Below are 11,832 nucleotides of genomic sequence, written 5' to 3'. Positions count from 1 at the left end.
CCCCAAGAAGTTGGAGGTGTGGCGCAAAGAGCTTTATTAGAGTGGTGACTATTGCCCTGCGCTGGCAGTGCGACAGGCCACGGCTGCCACGAGTGCGGCCCCTTTCCCCGAGCCGTCCTCTGAGAGATGGAAGGACACATCGCAGTTGGGTGCCAGATCCTTCAGTGTCTTCTGGAGGTTGTGGGAGAAGCTAACCAGGACAGGAGGGGAGGGTGAGGACTGATGCCCCCACCCCATGCACACCATGCCTCCCACCGCAGACTCCTTCATAGGGCAAGGATGCCCCATAGGTGCCTGCTGCCCCTGGCCCCACTCACCATGGGTGCAGCTTGTACAAGGTGCCATCCACCCCGACAGAGACAGACAGCCGCTCCAGGCCCCGGTTCTCTCGCATCTTCTCCACCACAGCAGCCAAGCCAGCAGCGCAGAGCTGGGCCGCCCGCAGGGACACGGCCTGGCACACTTCCCGCAGCAGCACGCTGTCCTCAAAGCTGGCATCGAGCTCCAGTTCGTTCAGGATCGTCCGTATCTGCCGCAGGGCCAGCCCATTGCTGCTCCGGACCAGTGCCACTGTTAGCAGCAGAGTCCCCATCCCCATCGCTGTCCCCATCCCTTAAGCTGGAGGTGGCATCACCCTGCCCGTGCCACATCAGTGTAGCCTGGCCCCTCTCTTGGTGTTCTGATACCCCCACCCTGGGTTCAGGGAACCCACCGGAGCCCAACACTCACAGCTCGATGGTAGAGAGGAACTTGGTCTGGAAGATGTTCCTGGTTTGGAGTTTGGAGGTGGGTCTACCTTGGAACAAGAGCTGTTTCTCTGTCATTACCAACAGGATCTGACGCACGATCTCGCCCAGGTACATGCCGCTGATGAGCTTCTCGAACCTACCCAAGGCACAGCCTCAGCTGGGTGCAGACACCCCCTCCCAGCCCCTCTGCCCCAGGGCCCTCACCCACCTCTGCTTGCCCGGGTTGATGGTGGTTTCATCCACCACCCTGTCGAAGTGCGTGAAGATGTGGTCTAGGCAGCCGTTGTCCCCAAAGGCCCCCCACTCCATGTTGATGCACATGCGGCCCTGGTCCCCCTCCACAGTGCCCACGTTCCTCATTTCCTCCATGTAACAGGCATTGGTCCCTGTCCCTGCAGGCCCCATGCTGGTGTCACCCCCATCGCTATTCTGGCAGAGGCATGTGGCCATGCCACATGGGGTAGAGGGGTGGTGAGGGGTTGGGGAACCTCCTGGATGCAAAGGTGCTCCTCACCCACAATGAGGCCAATTTCACATTTGGGGTCATCATAACCACAGGACATCATGGTTCCCACCGTGTCGTTGAGCAGAGCCACCACCTGCAGCCCTGAATGCTGCCAAACAGGAGATGGGGACACGTGTGTTCGGGTGGCACCCAGACAGCTCCTGGGGCTGACACTGCCTGGGTGCAGGGTGTATCCTGGAGACAGGGACAGGCCACCAGACATTTCCTACCTGTTTGCGCTGGGCAGCATCCCGCAGCAGCTGGACAACGTCCTGTCCCACGCAGCCTGAGGCGGTGAAGCCTTTGGTCCAGGTCAGCAGCAATGCCTGCAAGAGTGGCAGGAGCAGGGGCCAGGCAGCTGCCTCACACCACATCCTGGGGTCCTTCCCACCGCCCTGGTGCTGGAGCCACTCCCTCACCTTATCCAGGCCCACTTGCTGGCAGGGGAAGGAGAAGGTGAAGCCAAGAGGCAGCGCCTGTGTCATCAAGTTCTGCTTTGTCTGGAAGTCCACGATGCAGTCAATGATGTGGTCAAAGAGCTGTAGATAGTGGCCGTGGTCAGCATGGCTTCTCCTAGCCCCATCATGGCCCCATGGAGAGCAAGTAGGGAGGCAATGCCCACCCCATCGCCCCAGCCACAGGTCACAAGTCCTCAGCCTCACCCCCTCGCCAGTGCCCCGCATGATGGCAGCTGGGATGACGTAGATCTCGCTGGCCATGCTGATGCCCTCCTCTGTCACGTGCACCACCAGCACACGGAAATTGGTCCCCCCCAGGTCCAGCGCCAGGAAGTCACCTCGCTCTGTGGGGAGCCAGCACAGTGCATTAGCAGGGCCACGGCCTCCTCAGCACCCCACTCCCAGTGTCCCTGTCCCTTACCGGTGCCATCGGGTGTGTGAGAAACGTAGGTGGGCAGCATGCGGACAGAGGCAGTGGCATTGGTGTGCTTACCCAGGCCTCGCTCCATCTCCTGCCTCATCAGTGCCTGGACTTTCTCCAGGTCAGCGTGGGTGAGCCTTAGCGGGCCCAGCACCTCGTTCACCGCACGGCGCTGGGCTGCCAGGCGCAAAGCCACTGCTGTAACCATGGCTGCTCCCCGCCCAGAGCCATCTCTCGAGGGCAGGAGGGTGGCCAAGCACTCAGGGGACAGTAGCCTTGACACACTCTGCAGGATCTCCTCAAACCTGCCAGAGGATGAAGGTAACATGGGCTGGGTGTGAGGCATCTCACTGGGGTAGCACCCCACTGGGAGCCCTGTGTTCCTCATCACCTGCTGTAGCCTTTGTACAATTCTCCATCCACCCCCACGTTGACCATCAGTGTCTCCATGTCTCGGGTCTGGCACATGTAGCTGAGGATGGCAGCCAGCCCGACGGCGTGGAGTGTGGCAGCGCGCCCCACCACTGCCCGGCAGATCTGCTGCACCGGCCGCAATCCCGCTCGCTTGGCTGCAGCCCCAGAACCTCCAGAACCCTCTTCACGTCAGTCGTGCCATCCTCGTTGCTGCAAGGCAGATCACAGCCTTGCACCACTTCCAGGTCTGCCAGCTTGCAGTCAGGAACACCCCATCCATCACCCCCCATCCTCCCACCCACGGCAGCTCCTGGTCCCCAGACACTCACTTGATGATATCCAGAACATGCTGGATCGTGAACACTCCCTTCTCCTTCAGGACAGCAATATCGGTCCCAGTGAAGAGAGCTTTCTCAGCAGTCAGAGCAATCAGCGCGTGCCGGACAATCTCCCCCAGGTACAGGGTGCCCACCAGCTTCTCAAACCTGTGTGCAGCCCACATGGGAGTCAGTCATGCCTCCCTAGCAGCACCCCTTGGCCCTTTAAGAGCACCCAGGAGCATTGCGGGGGAATGTGTGCTCCTGTTGGTGGGGCCTGACATGCTCAGGGATAGATGGGGAGCCCCGAAGGCCCTGTCCTTTTTGGGGAGAAAGAGCACCTCTTCTCCCCAGGGTTGGAAGATTCCTCATCCACGGATTCATCATAGGGTGTGAAGATGTCATTCAGGCTGCCATCGTCCCCAAAGCAGCCCCACTCAGTGTTGACACACATCCGCCCGCTGGTCTCTTCTGCCGTTTCCACCAGGTATGCCTCGGCCATGAAGCAACAGTTGGAGCCCTTGTCTGTGGGAGTGATGGGGCTGAGCACTGGCGCAGCCCCCCCAGCGCCCACCGCCGTGGCACGCGGGGTTCCCAAGTCTCACCTGCGACCATGGCGATCTCACACGGTCTCCCCTCCGTGCAGCAGGTCATCATGGTGCCCACAGTGTCATTCATCAGGGCAACAACCTCCACGTGGGAGAGCTGGCCAGGAGCAAATTGAGAGGATTTCCAGCCCCTCCATGAGGACAGCCACCGGCCACCCTCCCCATTGCCCCCCACCTCCTGCTTATTGATGGCTGACTGCAGCATCTGCACAACATCCTTCCCCACCACACCACTGCAGCTGAAGCCCTTGGACCAGGAGAGGAGTTCTGCCTGTGGAGAGCATGCAGCACAGTCGTTGACCTCTGGCACCAGGATTCCTCTCCCCACTGCTGCTGTGCTGTGGTGACAGCTTGGGACAGGGCTCTCCCTCTCACCTTGTCCAGCTGCGTCTGCCGGCAGGTGAAGGGGAAGACAAAGCCCAAGGGGAGGCGTTCCTCAGAGCTGCTGGTGTCAGAGGTGGTGGTCTCAGCCAGGAACTGGGACACGCATTGTGCAATGAAGTCAAAGAGCTGCAAAGTCATGACTGGGGGTAAGGGCTGCTTGCCTTACTCAGTACCCAGGCTGTGGAAGGCAGCCCAGAGCTCCAGCACCAGCCCGGAGCCGTGCTGAGCTTCCGTGGTGCTGGGCAGCCCAGCACCAGCCACCCTTTGCCATGGCCTCTTCATACCGCTTCCCCCTCGCCCTGCATGATGCTCTCTGGCATGTCAAAGATCTTGTACATCATTTGGGGGCTCATGTTTCCATCTCCGTAGAGGGTCACCAACAGGGTCCGAACCTGGTTCTGGCACAGCTCCACCACCAGAAAGTTGCCCTTCTCTATGGGGCAACAGAGGCAGTGTCAGGCAGAGACCTTCCCTGTGGCAGATCTCCTACAATCTGCTCCTTGCCCTGTCCCAGGGACACTCACTCACCCATGGGGGAGGCTCCTGAGAGCCTGAGACTCTCAGAAAGGCCAAGGGAACAAGCTTCTGGCTACTGTCCCTGCACTGGGGACTGGCAGAGGAGAAGCTTATGGACCCCATAACTGATCCAAGAGTGGTTTACCCCTCCCCAGCACCTCTAGGGCCTACTCCAGAGAGGTGTGCAGGTCTGTCAGCAGCAGAACAGTTCATCCTCAGGCTGGGCTGCCTTACCAGTGCCGTTGGGAGTGGAGCAGACGTAGGTGGGCAGCATCTGCACTTTGGCCTGTGCATGTGTCTGGCGGCTCAGCCCCTTGCACATGTCCTGCATCATGTGGCCCTTCATAATATGCAGCCTCTCCAGTGGGATGCAGAGCGATCGCAGGGCTCGTTGTATCTGGGGATGGTGCATTAGGACAGAGGTGCAGAGGCAAAGGGCAGGGAATGACTGGAGCAGGGATGGGCCTTACCGGTGTGGTGTGGGAACTACCATGGTGGTGGCTGTGATGTCTCGATGGGAACCTGCATGAAGGGAGGTGGCGTGTCACCCACTGCGCTCCACCCTGCAGGACAGGACAAATGCCTGCCCTTGCCCAGGCACACAGTGGGGCTGGGGGGCCTGTACCCAGCTCTGCTTCCCCCACCTGTTGTCTATTTCCATGCTCCATGAGGAGTCCATACTGTCGCTCCTGTGCAGTATTGTCACACTGCCTCTGCGGTTGTGGAGGAGGCAGCTCTGCCCCACCACGGTCATAGGGCCGAGCACAGGGGGGTTGGAAGGAGAGGGTCCCCACCACCTGCAAGAGGCCAGAGGCTGATGTCTCTCCCCTGCAACAGCCTGGGGGATCTGGGGAGCCTGCACGGCCCCATCCTCGGCCCCACAGCGGTCTCCGCAGGGCAGGAGCCGCTCACCGGTCCACGTACCGGCCGCCCCGTTCCTCTGCGCCCAGATTTCGCCTCTGGTCTCTTCTGTCCGCCCCGCCGAACTGGCCCAGATGGGGACTTGGGCCGGGTGCTGCGGCTGCCCATGGCGGCGGGGCTGGGGCCGGTGTGCGGGGCCGGTGGTGGCTGGAGCCGTTGGTGCCTGGGGCCGGTGTGCGGGGCCGGTGGCGGCCGGGCCGGTGCCGGTGCCGGCGCGGGCGGGGCCGTTGCCGCCGCCGTCCCCCCGGCAACAGCCGCGCCCCGCCCCGCCATTGGTCGCCCCGCCGCGAGCCGGCCCCGCCGCGGCCAATGGGCGGTGCCACTCCGGGCCCCACCCGCGGGCGGGGCCGCTCCCCCCTGCCCGCTGCCCTCTCCCCGCTGCCCGCTGCCCGCTGCCCGCTGCCCTCTCCCCGCTGCCCGCTGCCCGCTGCCCTCTCCCCGCTGCCCGCTGCCCGCTCCCGGCCGGGCGGCATCGCTGCTTAAAGCCCGGGGTTTAATGAGTTCCGCACCAGCTCGTGCCATTAATTTGGCATGGGTCGCCCTCCCCTGTTCCCCGTGAGGATGCTCCCGAGGAGCAGGTCCCTCCAAGGCCCGGTGCGAGGCAAGCAAAGCCCCGCTGCCCCGGGGAGCAGGCGTACGGCCGAGCCACCCGGGGACGGAGAAAACACCAAGGACACGGGGACACCGCGGCCGTGGCTCCTCTGGTCGCTGCATCCGCTGACTGCGGCTGTCAGACGGCACCAAGGTGCCCTCCACCACTCCCGGCTAGAAATGTCAGCGCTCTGCTGCTACATAGAGCACAGGGCACTGCAGCCCCGAGCCCCCCCACCAACCCCAGCTCCAGGAGAGGCCTGGGGAAGTGTGATTTGGGACCCACCGTCTGCTGCTCCTCCTCTCCTCCCTCCAGCGCCCTCCCATTCCCTAGAGAAAGCCAGCAGAGCTCTGCCGTGGTGCTGCAGTTTCATAAAAACATACATAAATATATTTCCATTTCTGTAACAGAGAGCAAAGCTGCACAGGCACCTATAAAACACATAGTCGCTTCTCCACCCAGCACTCCCCGCACAGGTCGTATAAAACATATAAAAGGGGCGTGGGAGACAAAGGCTGCAGGTGAAGCAGGGGTACAGTGCCGAGAAGACCCTCCCTGGGGCACAGGGAGCTGCTGGGGGTCCCTGCAGCACGGCCAGCCTCAGAACTTGTGCCTTCTCCGGCGGCAGCCTTTGATCCGTTGCTGGCTGCCCACACGGAGAGCCACACGTGGCTCTGAGTCCACCACACCATCCATGGCTTCCAAGGAGACGCCGGGTTTTGCAGGGGAGACATGGAAAGGAAGGTGCTGAAGGGAGGTGGGGCTGTCTGCCGACAGCTCCCCATCAGCGGCTGAGAGTGGGGGAGAGGACTGTTGGTCTCCTAATCCAGTGAGGGGAGTCCCCGCGTCAGCACCTGCAACAAGAGCACACATCAGCCCTCCTGTGTGAGCCACGGGTGCTGCCAAGAGCACCTCTCCCTGCTCTTCTCCTCCTGTCCTTGGATCCATGGAGGGAAGTGCTGGTACACAGACAGGGACAGCAGAAGCCCCCCACATCCCCCAGGAAGATGGACGTGTTTTGGTGCAATGGTTCAGAGTATACCCCTATCCCTACAAGGACTCTGGGCTCTGGTGTGAGTCCAGTGGGCACACATCCAGTGGGTACTGGCAGGGATGTGTGCAGCCAGCTGGGGAATGCTGACAGCCAGCTAAGCCCACAGCCTCCTGCTCTGCTCAGAAAGAACAGACCCTTCCAAGGGGAATTTGCTCTCCCAGAACAGCCCAGGATGAGCCAGGAACAAAAGGGGAGAGCTGGGAAAGGGCAGCCCTGACACAGCTGGGCTGACATAGAAAGTTTTCCACCTTCAGACTTGCTCTCCGAGAGCTCCAGCATCCTGAGGAGTCCTCTCTCCTGCCTTCCGGTGTCCTGCCAAGGAGAGGAGAACCACCATCACAGCACTGCCACCAGGGAACCCCTTAGCCAGGATGGCCTCAGGGACACTTGTTCCCCGAGCCCTCAGGGTCAGGCTGGGCACAAGAGGGAATGCTGCTTAGCCAGGGCCTCCAGCCACGCACGGGAAGGGCACTGCTCCACGCCCAGCCCACCTAGTGCTCAAGCAGAGGCAGCAAAGAGCAACTAAACAAGCAGAACCCGGTAAAGAGGGAGGCCAGGGTACGGGGACACCATCCCCAAGCCCAGCCAGCAAGCACAGGGCTGTGACAAACAGGGGCACCAGGGGCTCTGGCACAGCTGGCACACACCCCCCAGCACTGCATATCCAAGGGCAGACTCGTCCCACTCTGTCTGAGGATATTGTGTCTTGGTGCTGGAGGGAAGGGCCTTCCTCCAGGGCACAGCCAGATTAGGAACACACCTCGTGCCCTCTCTCTGCCCCTGGGAAGATGCAGCTGTGCTGGTCACATGTGTTAGGGGAAGACCACTTGACCTGGCTGATTTGAGCCTCACTGGCCCAGCAAAGTCCCCTCTCCTGGCTGCTCCCTGCCCCCAGAACTGTTCTGGAAGGTACTGGCGTCCTGACTGTGGGGCTGGAGCTGCAAATCACCCCAAAATGGGCCATAGCAGGAAATTGCAAGCCCAACAGTGCCATTAGGAAGCTTTGCAATGGCCCAGCCCATGGCCAGGCTTCCCCAGTGAGCTGCCATCTCAGCACAAGGCAGGGACAGAGGTAACACAGAGTCTTTCTGAGCCTTCCCAAAGAGTCCCCTGGCTTCAGCATCTCTCCCTCATACCCTGTGCCTGTGCCTGCTTGCAGGACCCACACACCAGCCAGCTGTGGGGCACAGGGACAGAGTCAAACAGCCCCCACAGAGCCGGTCACATGCAGGAGCAGCCATGCCCTGCAGTACTCTGAACCACACAGCGCTTGGCTGTATCCCAGCCAAAATCATCAACCAGAAATCTCATCATTTGCATCTGAATCCCCAAAGGGCTGAGGTCTGTGATGGATTTAAGGGATTATACAAAACTAAGACATCATGTTGCATCTTCATGCCGTGAATCACATTTCTGAGTGCAGGCAAAGCTGCAGCACTAGGGTTTTGCCTGCAGGAACCAGCAGGAAGGCCTGGAAGGGCCCTCTCTGTGCTCCCCTGGGACCACCACGAGCAGGAAAAAGCACAATGGGGGCTAACACCTGGCGAGTGACTGTGAGCCAGCTGCCACCCACGCTCCTGCCTCCCACCTCCTCTAGCAAGGCACATTCCCCACACCCAGCACACCTCCACTGCGCTCGCTCCCCCACAATTCTCCTGGGACACTGCTGTTTGCTCCCAGCACTGAGCAATTTCCCCTGCTCTGACTCTAAAGCCTTCCCCTTGGGAACGGGCTTGTGGATAGTCAGATAGGTTTGTCATCCTGATGCTGGCCTCCATTCCATCAAAATTCAGCTGAGGAAGGCTGCAGGACTGAGGCGTGCTGGCTGGCAGCAGCACAGCCCTGGCTGCCTGCCCGCTGGAGAGGTTGCTGGCAGCTCTGCTGGATTAGCTCACACCTGGGACTGGTCCGTGCTCTCAGAGAGTGTCGTGGGAAGGAGGGCAATGAGTTCTCTGTCCACAGTGGCCCACAGGGACAGGCAATCCTACATCAGGTCAGCTCATCCCTGCCAACCAGGGAAACAGCTCTGGCTGCCAACCCAGCCCCACACCCAGCGCAAAGCAAAGGGGATGGTGTGCAGGGTCGCCCCTCACCTTGGCTCTTCGCAGCCTCCTGGTTCCCTGAGCTTGCCTAGCAGCCTGAAGGCAGCTGTCCACGTGCCTCTGATACTGCAGCAGTGGCACCAGTGACTTACAGAGGTAGCACTTCTCACACCTGCCAGGCAGCAAAGGACAGAGCACTGCATTAGGATTCACCCTGCACTGGGCTCCCAGACACCAGCGGTGACTTTCCTCCTCCAGGCCATGCCTTGGAGAAGATGTGTCACCAGATCCAGTCTCGCTCAGTGGGGTCAGGCCGGCACCAATCGCAAAGACTGAGTGATTATCAGTTTTCCCTGCCTGTTCCTCTGTATCCTGCTGCTGCAGCAGTGGGACAGTAATCAAATCTGCTCATCTAACTATCTCAAACACCACTGATTTCTCCCCAGACATAAAGCACCCTGTCAAAATCTACAGAAATGAAGTGCAAGGGCTTTGCAAAGGGGAGTTAAATTCTGCCTGAAAAGCAAACCAAGTGTGTTAAATCAGAGAGACATTTTACCAGGGCTGGATGAACTTGTCTGACTAGTAAATCAAGTCTTTCTCTGCACTGTCTCCATTTTACATCATGGCATGCAGGGAGAAGAATTGCAGAGCACATGCTCCTGCTGGGGGGTTGGCTTAGCCTGTTTCTCAAACCCTCTCATTTGGGTGGAAGATGCTCAGGCTCACGCAGGACAACTGAGTGTTCTTGGGAAGAAAATTATTCTGGGTGAAAGGAGATGAAGGTCAGGCATGGATTTACACAGCTACACTCGCTTCCACACCAGCTCTCAGCAGGGACTGAACCCTGCAGAAGAGGACACTGGCTCTTCAGGAGGGGAGCTGCATTCAGGAATGGACTATCTCCAAGAAGAGACAAAGCCCACAGGGACCAGCCCCAGCAACATTGTGTTCAATTTGATGGTGGTACTCTCTTAGTGAAACACCCCAGGCTCTAAAATGCATATGGAGAGCCCCCATCGAGCAAAACTCTGCAGCACTTTTTCCCGTATTTTCTTTCCAGTCAGTGCTGATTACCCAGATAATGTGTCTAAACAGAAGCTGTCCTCTCTATAATTAGCCTAATTCCATTAGTGATGTTGCCATCCACTGTTTGTAACAGCAAAATTGCTTCCATAGCAGGGATTTTACTGTCAGATCCTCTCTTATGATGCTTTGTGTGGGTGGCAGGAGGAGGGGCTGCATGGAGAGAGATTAAACAAAGCCACTGCTATTCTGAAAGTCTAATTTAATTAAGAATATCACTACAGGTGCCATGTTGACAGCCTCCATGTCCTGGCCTCTTCTTTTCCTGGGGTTACCAAGCTCAAACCTCCCATCAGAAACCGGCTGAGTTAGCACCATTTTAGCTACAGCTCCCCCCCAGCAGCCACGCACCCCTGACCCGTCATGGATTGGGCTGAAAGGAAATCAGTGCAAAAATAAACAATCTGAGAGCAGCAAATTCCTCTTGCTTTGGTTTAAATATAGCCAGCGCTGCAACAAGAGGCACTGAGGAAAAGCAATTTCTTAGGGAAACACCGCTATAAAGCCAACAGCCAGCATTTGTACAGGAATAAAGACATCCACAGTCAAGCTAGAACAGAAGCATGAAAACAATCTTGGAGGAGCAGGCATACCTACTTACTTGTCAATGTCTAAGGATGGTGGGCTGCTTTCACCACTGGCAGCTTTATTTCTTGCCTCTCTCTGATGCCGGGTGAGCACTGGAGGAAAAACAGAAAAGGGTTAACAAAAAGGGTTATTACCATCCACCCCAAAACCATCCCTACATCATGCCCAAAGGCACCAAGTTTCCATTGCTTCCACTCAAAGCTGCAGCAGAGGTGATGGCAGAGGTGAAGAAACACTGGGCTGGGACAAGCAGGGTCTTCTTTCCTGCAGAAGAGGTTGCTGGACAAGTGTCCTTTTTTCCTGGGGGGATACTGAAGAATTTACCTTTCCCAGACTAGGAAGCCAGCTGACCATTTCACACCTAACTTGCCAGAAAAAGCTGTATCGACAGTCTGTAGTTTACAGGAATTTCAAAGCTGATGCACAGCAGTGCAGTAGCCTGGGAGCAGCGTTATCCAGCTGTGCCGGCAGCACGGCACCGCTCCTGCCAAACCAGGCTCCTGTGCCTGCTGCAGGGAGGGACAGTGCCAGCTGTGGGCTCAGGGGAATGCAGAACTGAGGCAAGGGCTGTGCAGAGGCACCAGACCTTCTGCAGATGTTGTAGAGAGAGCCTGGCTGGGAAGGGACACAGCTCACACTGGAAAGGGGAGGCTACAGCAATTAGCCCACACTCATCACTTTCTCACTGCCCACGTGAACTGTGGTGATCGGTGCTATTGTCCACAGACAGCCCTGGGAGTCCCCTGGATGAAGATCTCTACCAGGAGCAGTGCTGCTCTCCAGAAGCTCCAACACATGGGTAGCCAGTGAGATCCCAGCTGAGCAGCTGATGACAGGTCCAACCATTTCTGTTCCCCCAGCAAGCCCAAGCAGCCTTTCCCAACTGGCTCTGCAGGCATCTGCAGGGAGCACGTTGGAGTGTTGTCCCTTTCAGTTGAATTCCTCTCAGTGTATTCCTGTTGACATACCACCAGCAAAGATCCTCAGGGAACATTTCAGATAGCTTAGCTTGCTTCATCAGGGACGTTCAAGACTCCAGCTCCAAAACAGATGTCACAGTAAGCGCTCTCAGGCATGCTGGCTAAGGGGACAATGCAGGGAGGAGCTGTTTTACGGCTTGGTGACACTGCTTCCCATACTCATGAGGAGAAAAGTCTGAATCCAAGGTATGGGCACA

The 11,832-nt window shown here is 58.6% G+C and overlaps 2 protein-coding genes across 8 annotated transcripts in view; both read right to left on the bottom strand.

Moving 5' to 3' along the window:
* Positions 1 to 23: 23 nt before the first annotated feature.
* Positions 24 to 5,379, bottom strand: HK3 (hexokinase 3). Its single transcript, XM_039559812.1, is given in 21 exon segments — positions 24 to 190; positions 318 to 551; positions 730 to 885; positions 958 to 1,141; positions 1,264 to 1,363; positions 1,485 to 1,580; positions 1,674 to 1,793; positions 1,917 to 2,056; positions 2,134 to 2,438; positions 2,525 to 2,684; positions 2,687 to 2,757; positions 2,877 to 3,032; positions 3,206 to 3,389; positions 3,470 to 3,569; positions 3,648 to 3,743; positions 3,848 to 3,982; positions 4,141 to 4,289; positions 4,607 to 4,769; positions 4,843 to 4,894; positions 5,017 to 5,169; positions 5,297 to 5,379. Coding segments are annotated over 20 exon segments (2,853 nt in total). The 5' UTR covers positions 5,127 to 5,169; positions 5,297 to 5,379; the 3' UTR covers positions 24 to 48.
* Positions 5,380 to 6,241: 862 nt separating this feature from the next.
* Positions 6,242 to 11,832, bottom strand: part of UIMC1 (ubiquitin interaction motif containing 1) — a 39,828-nt gene continuing 34,237 nt past the window's right edge. For 3 of the 7 annotated variants that reach the window (XM_039559694.1, XM_039559695.1, XM_010399666.4), the window contains exons 10-13: positions 10,669 to 10,747; positions 9,033 to 9,153; positions 7,188 to 7,251; positions 6,248 to 6,739 (exon numbers count right to left, since the gene is read on the bottom strand). In XM_039559694.1, coding sequence (XP_039415628.1) covers positions 6,486 to 6,739; positions 7,188 to 7,251; positions 9,033 to 9,153; positions 10,669 to 10,747 — 518 coding nt within the window. In that variant the 3' untranslated portion in view covers positions 6,248 to 6,485. Of the gene's footprint in view, positions 6,740 to 7,187; positions 7,252 to 9,032; positions 9,154 to 10,660; positions 10,748 to 11,832 lie in introns of those variants that run through there. The other 4 variants (XM_039559696.1, XM_039559697.1, XM_039559698.1 and 1 more) reach the window with 4 other exon arrangements.

The sequence above is a fragment of the Corvus cornix genome, chromosome 13 (assembly GCF_000738735.6).
Source record: "Corvus cornix cornix isolate S_Up_H32 chromosome 13, ASM73873v5, whole genome shotgun sequence".
NCBI lineage: Eukaryota > Metazoa > Chordata > Aves > Passeriformes > Corvidae > Corvus > Corvus cornix.
Note: the sequence above shows the minus strand (reverse complement) of the source record. Positions and strands in the feature narration are given on the sequence as shown.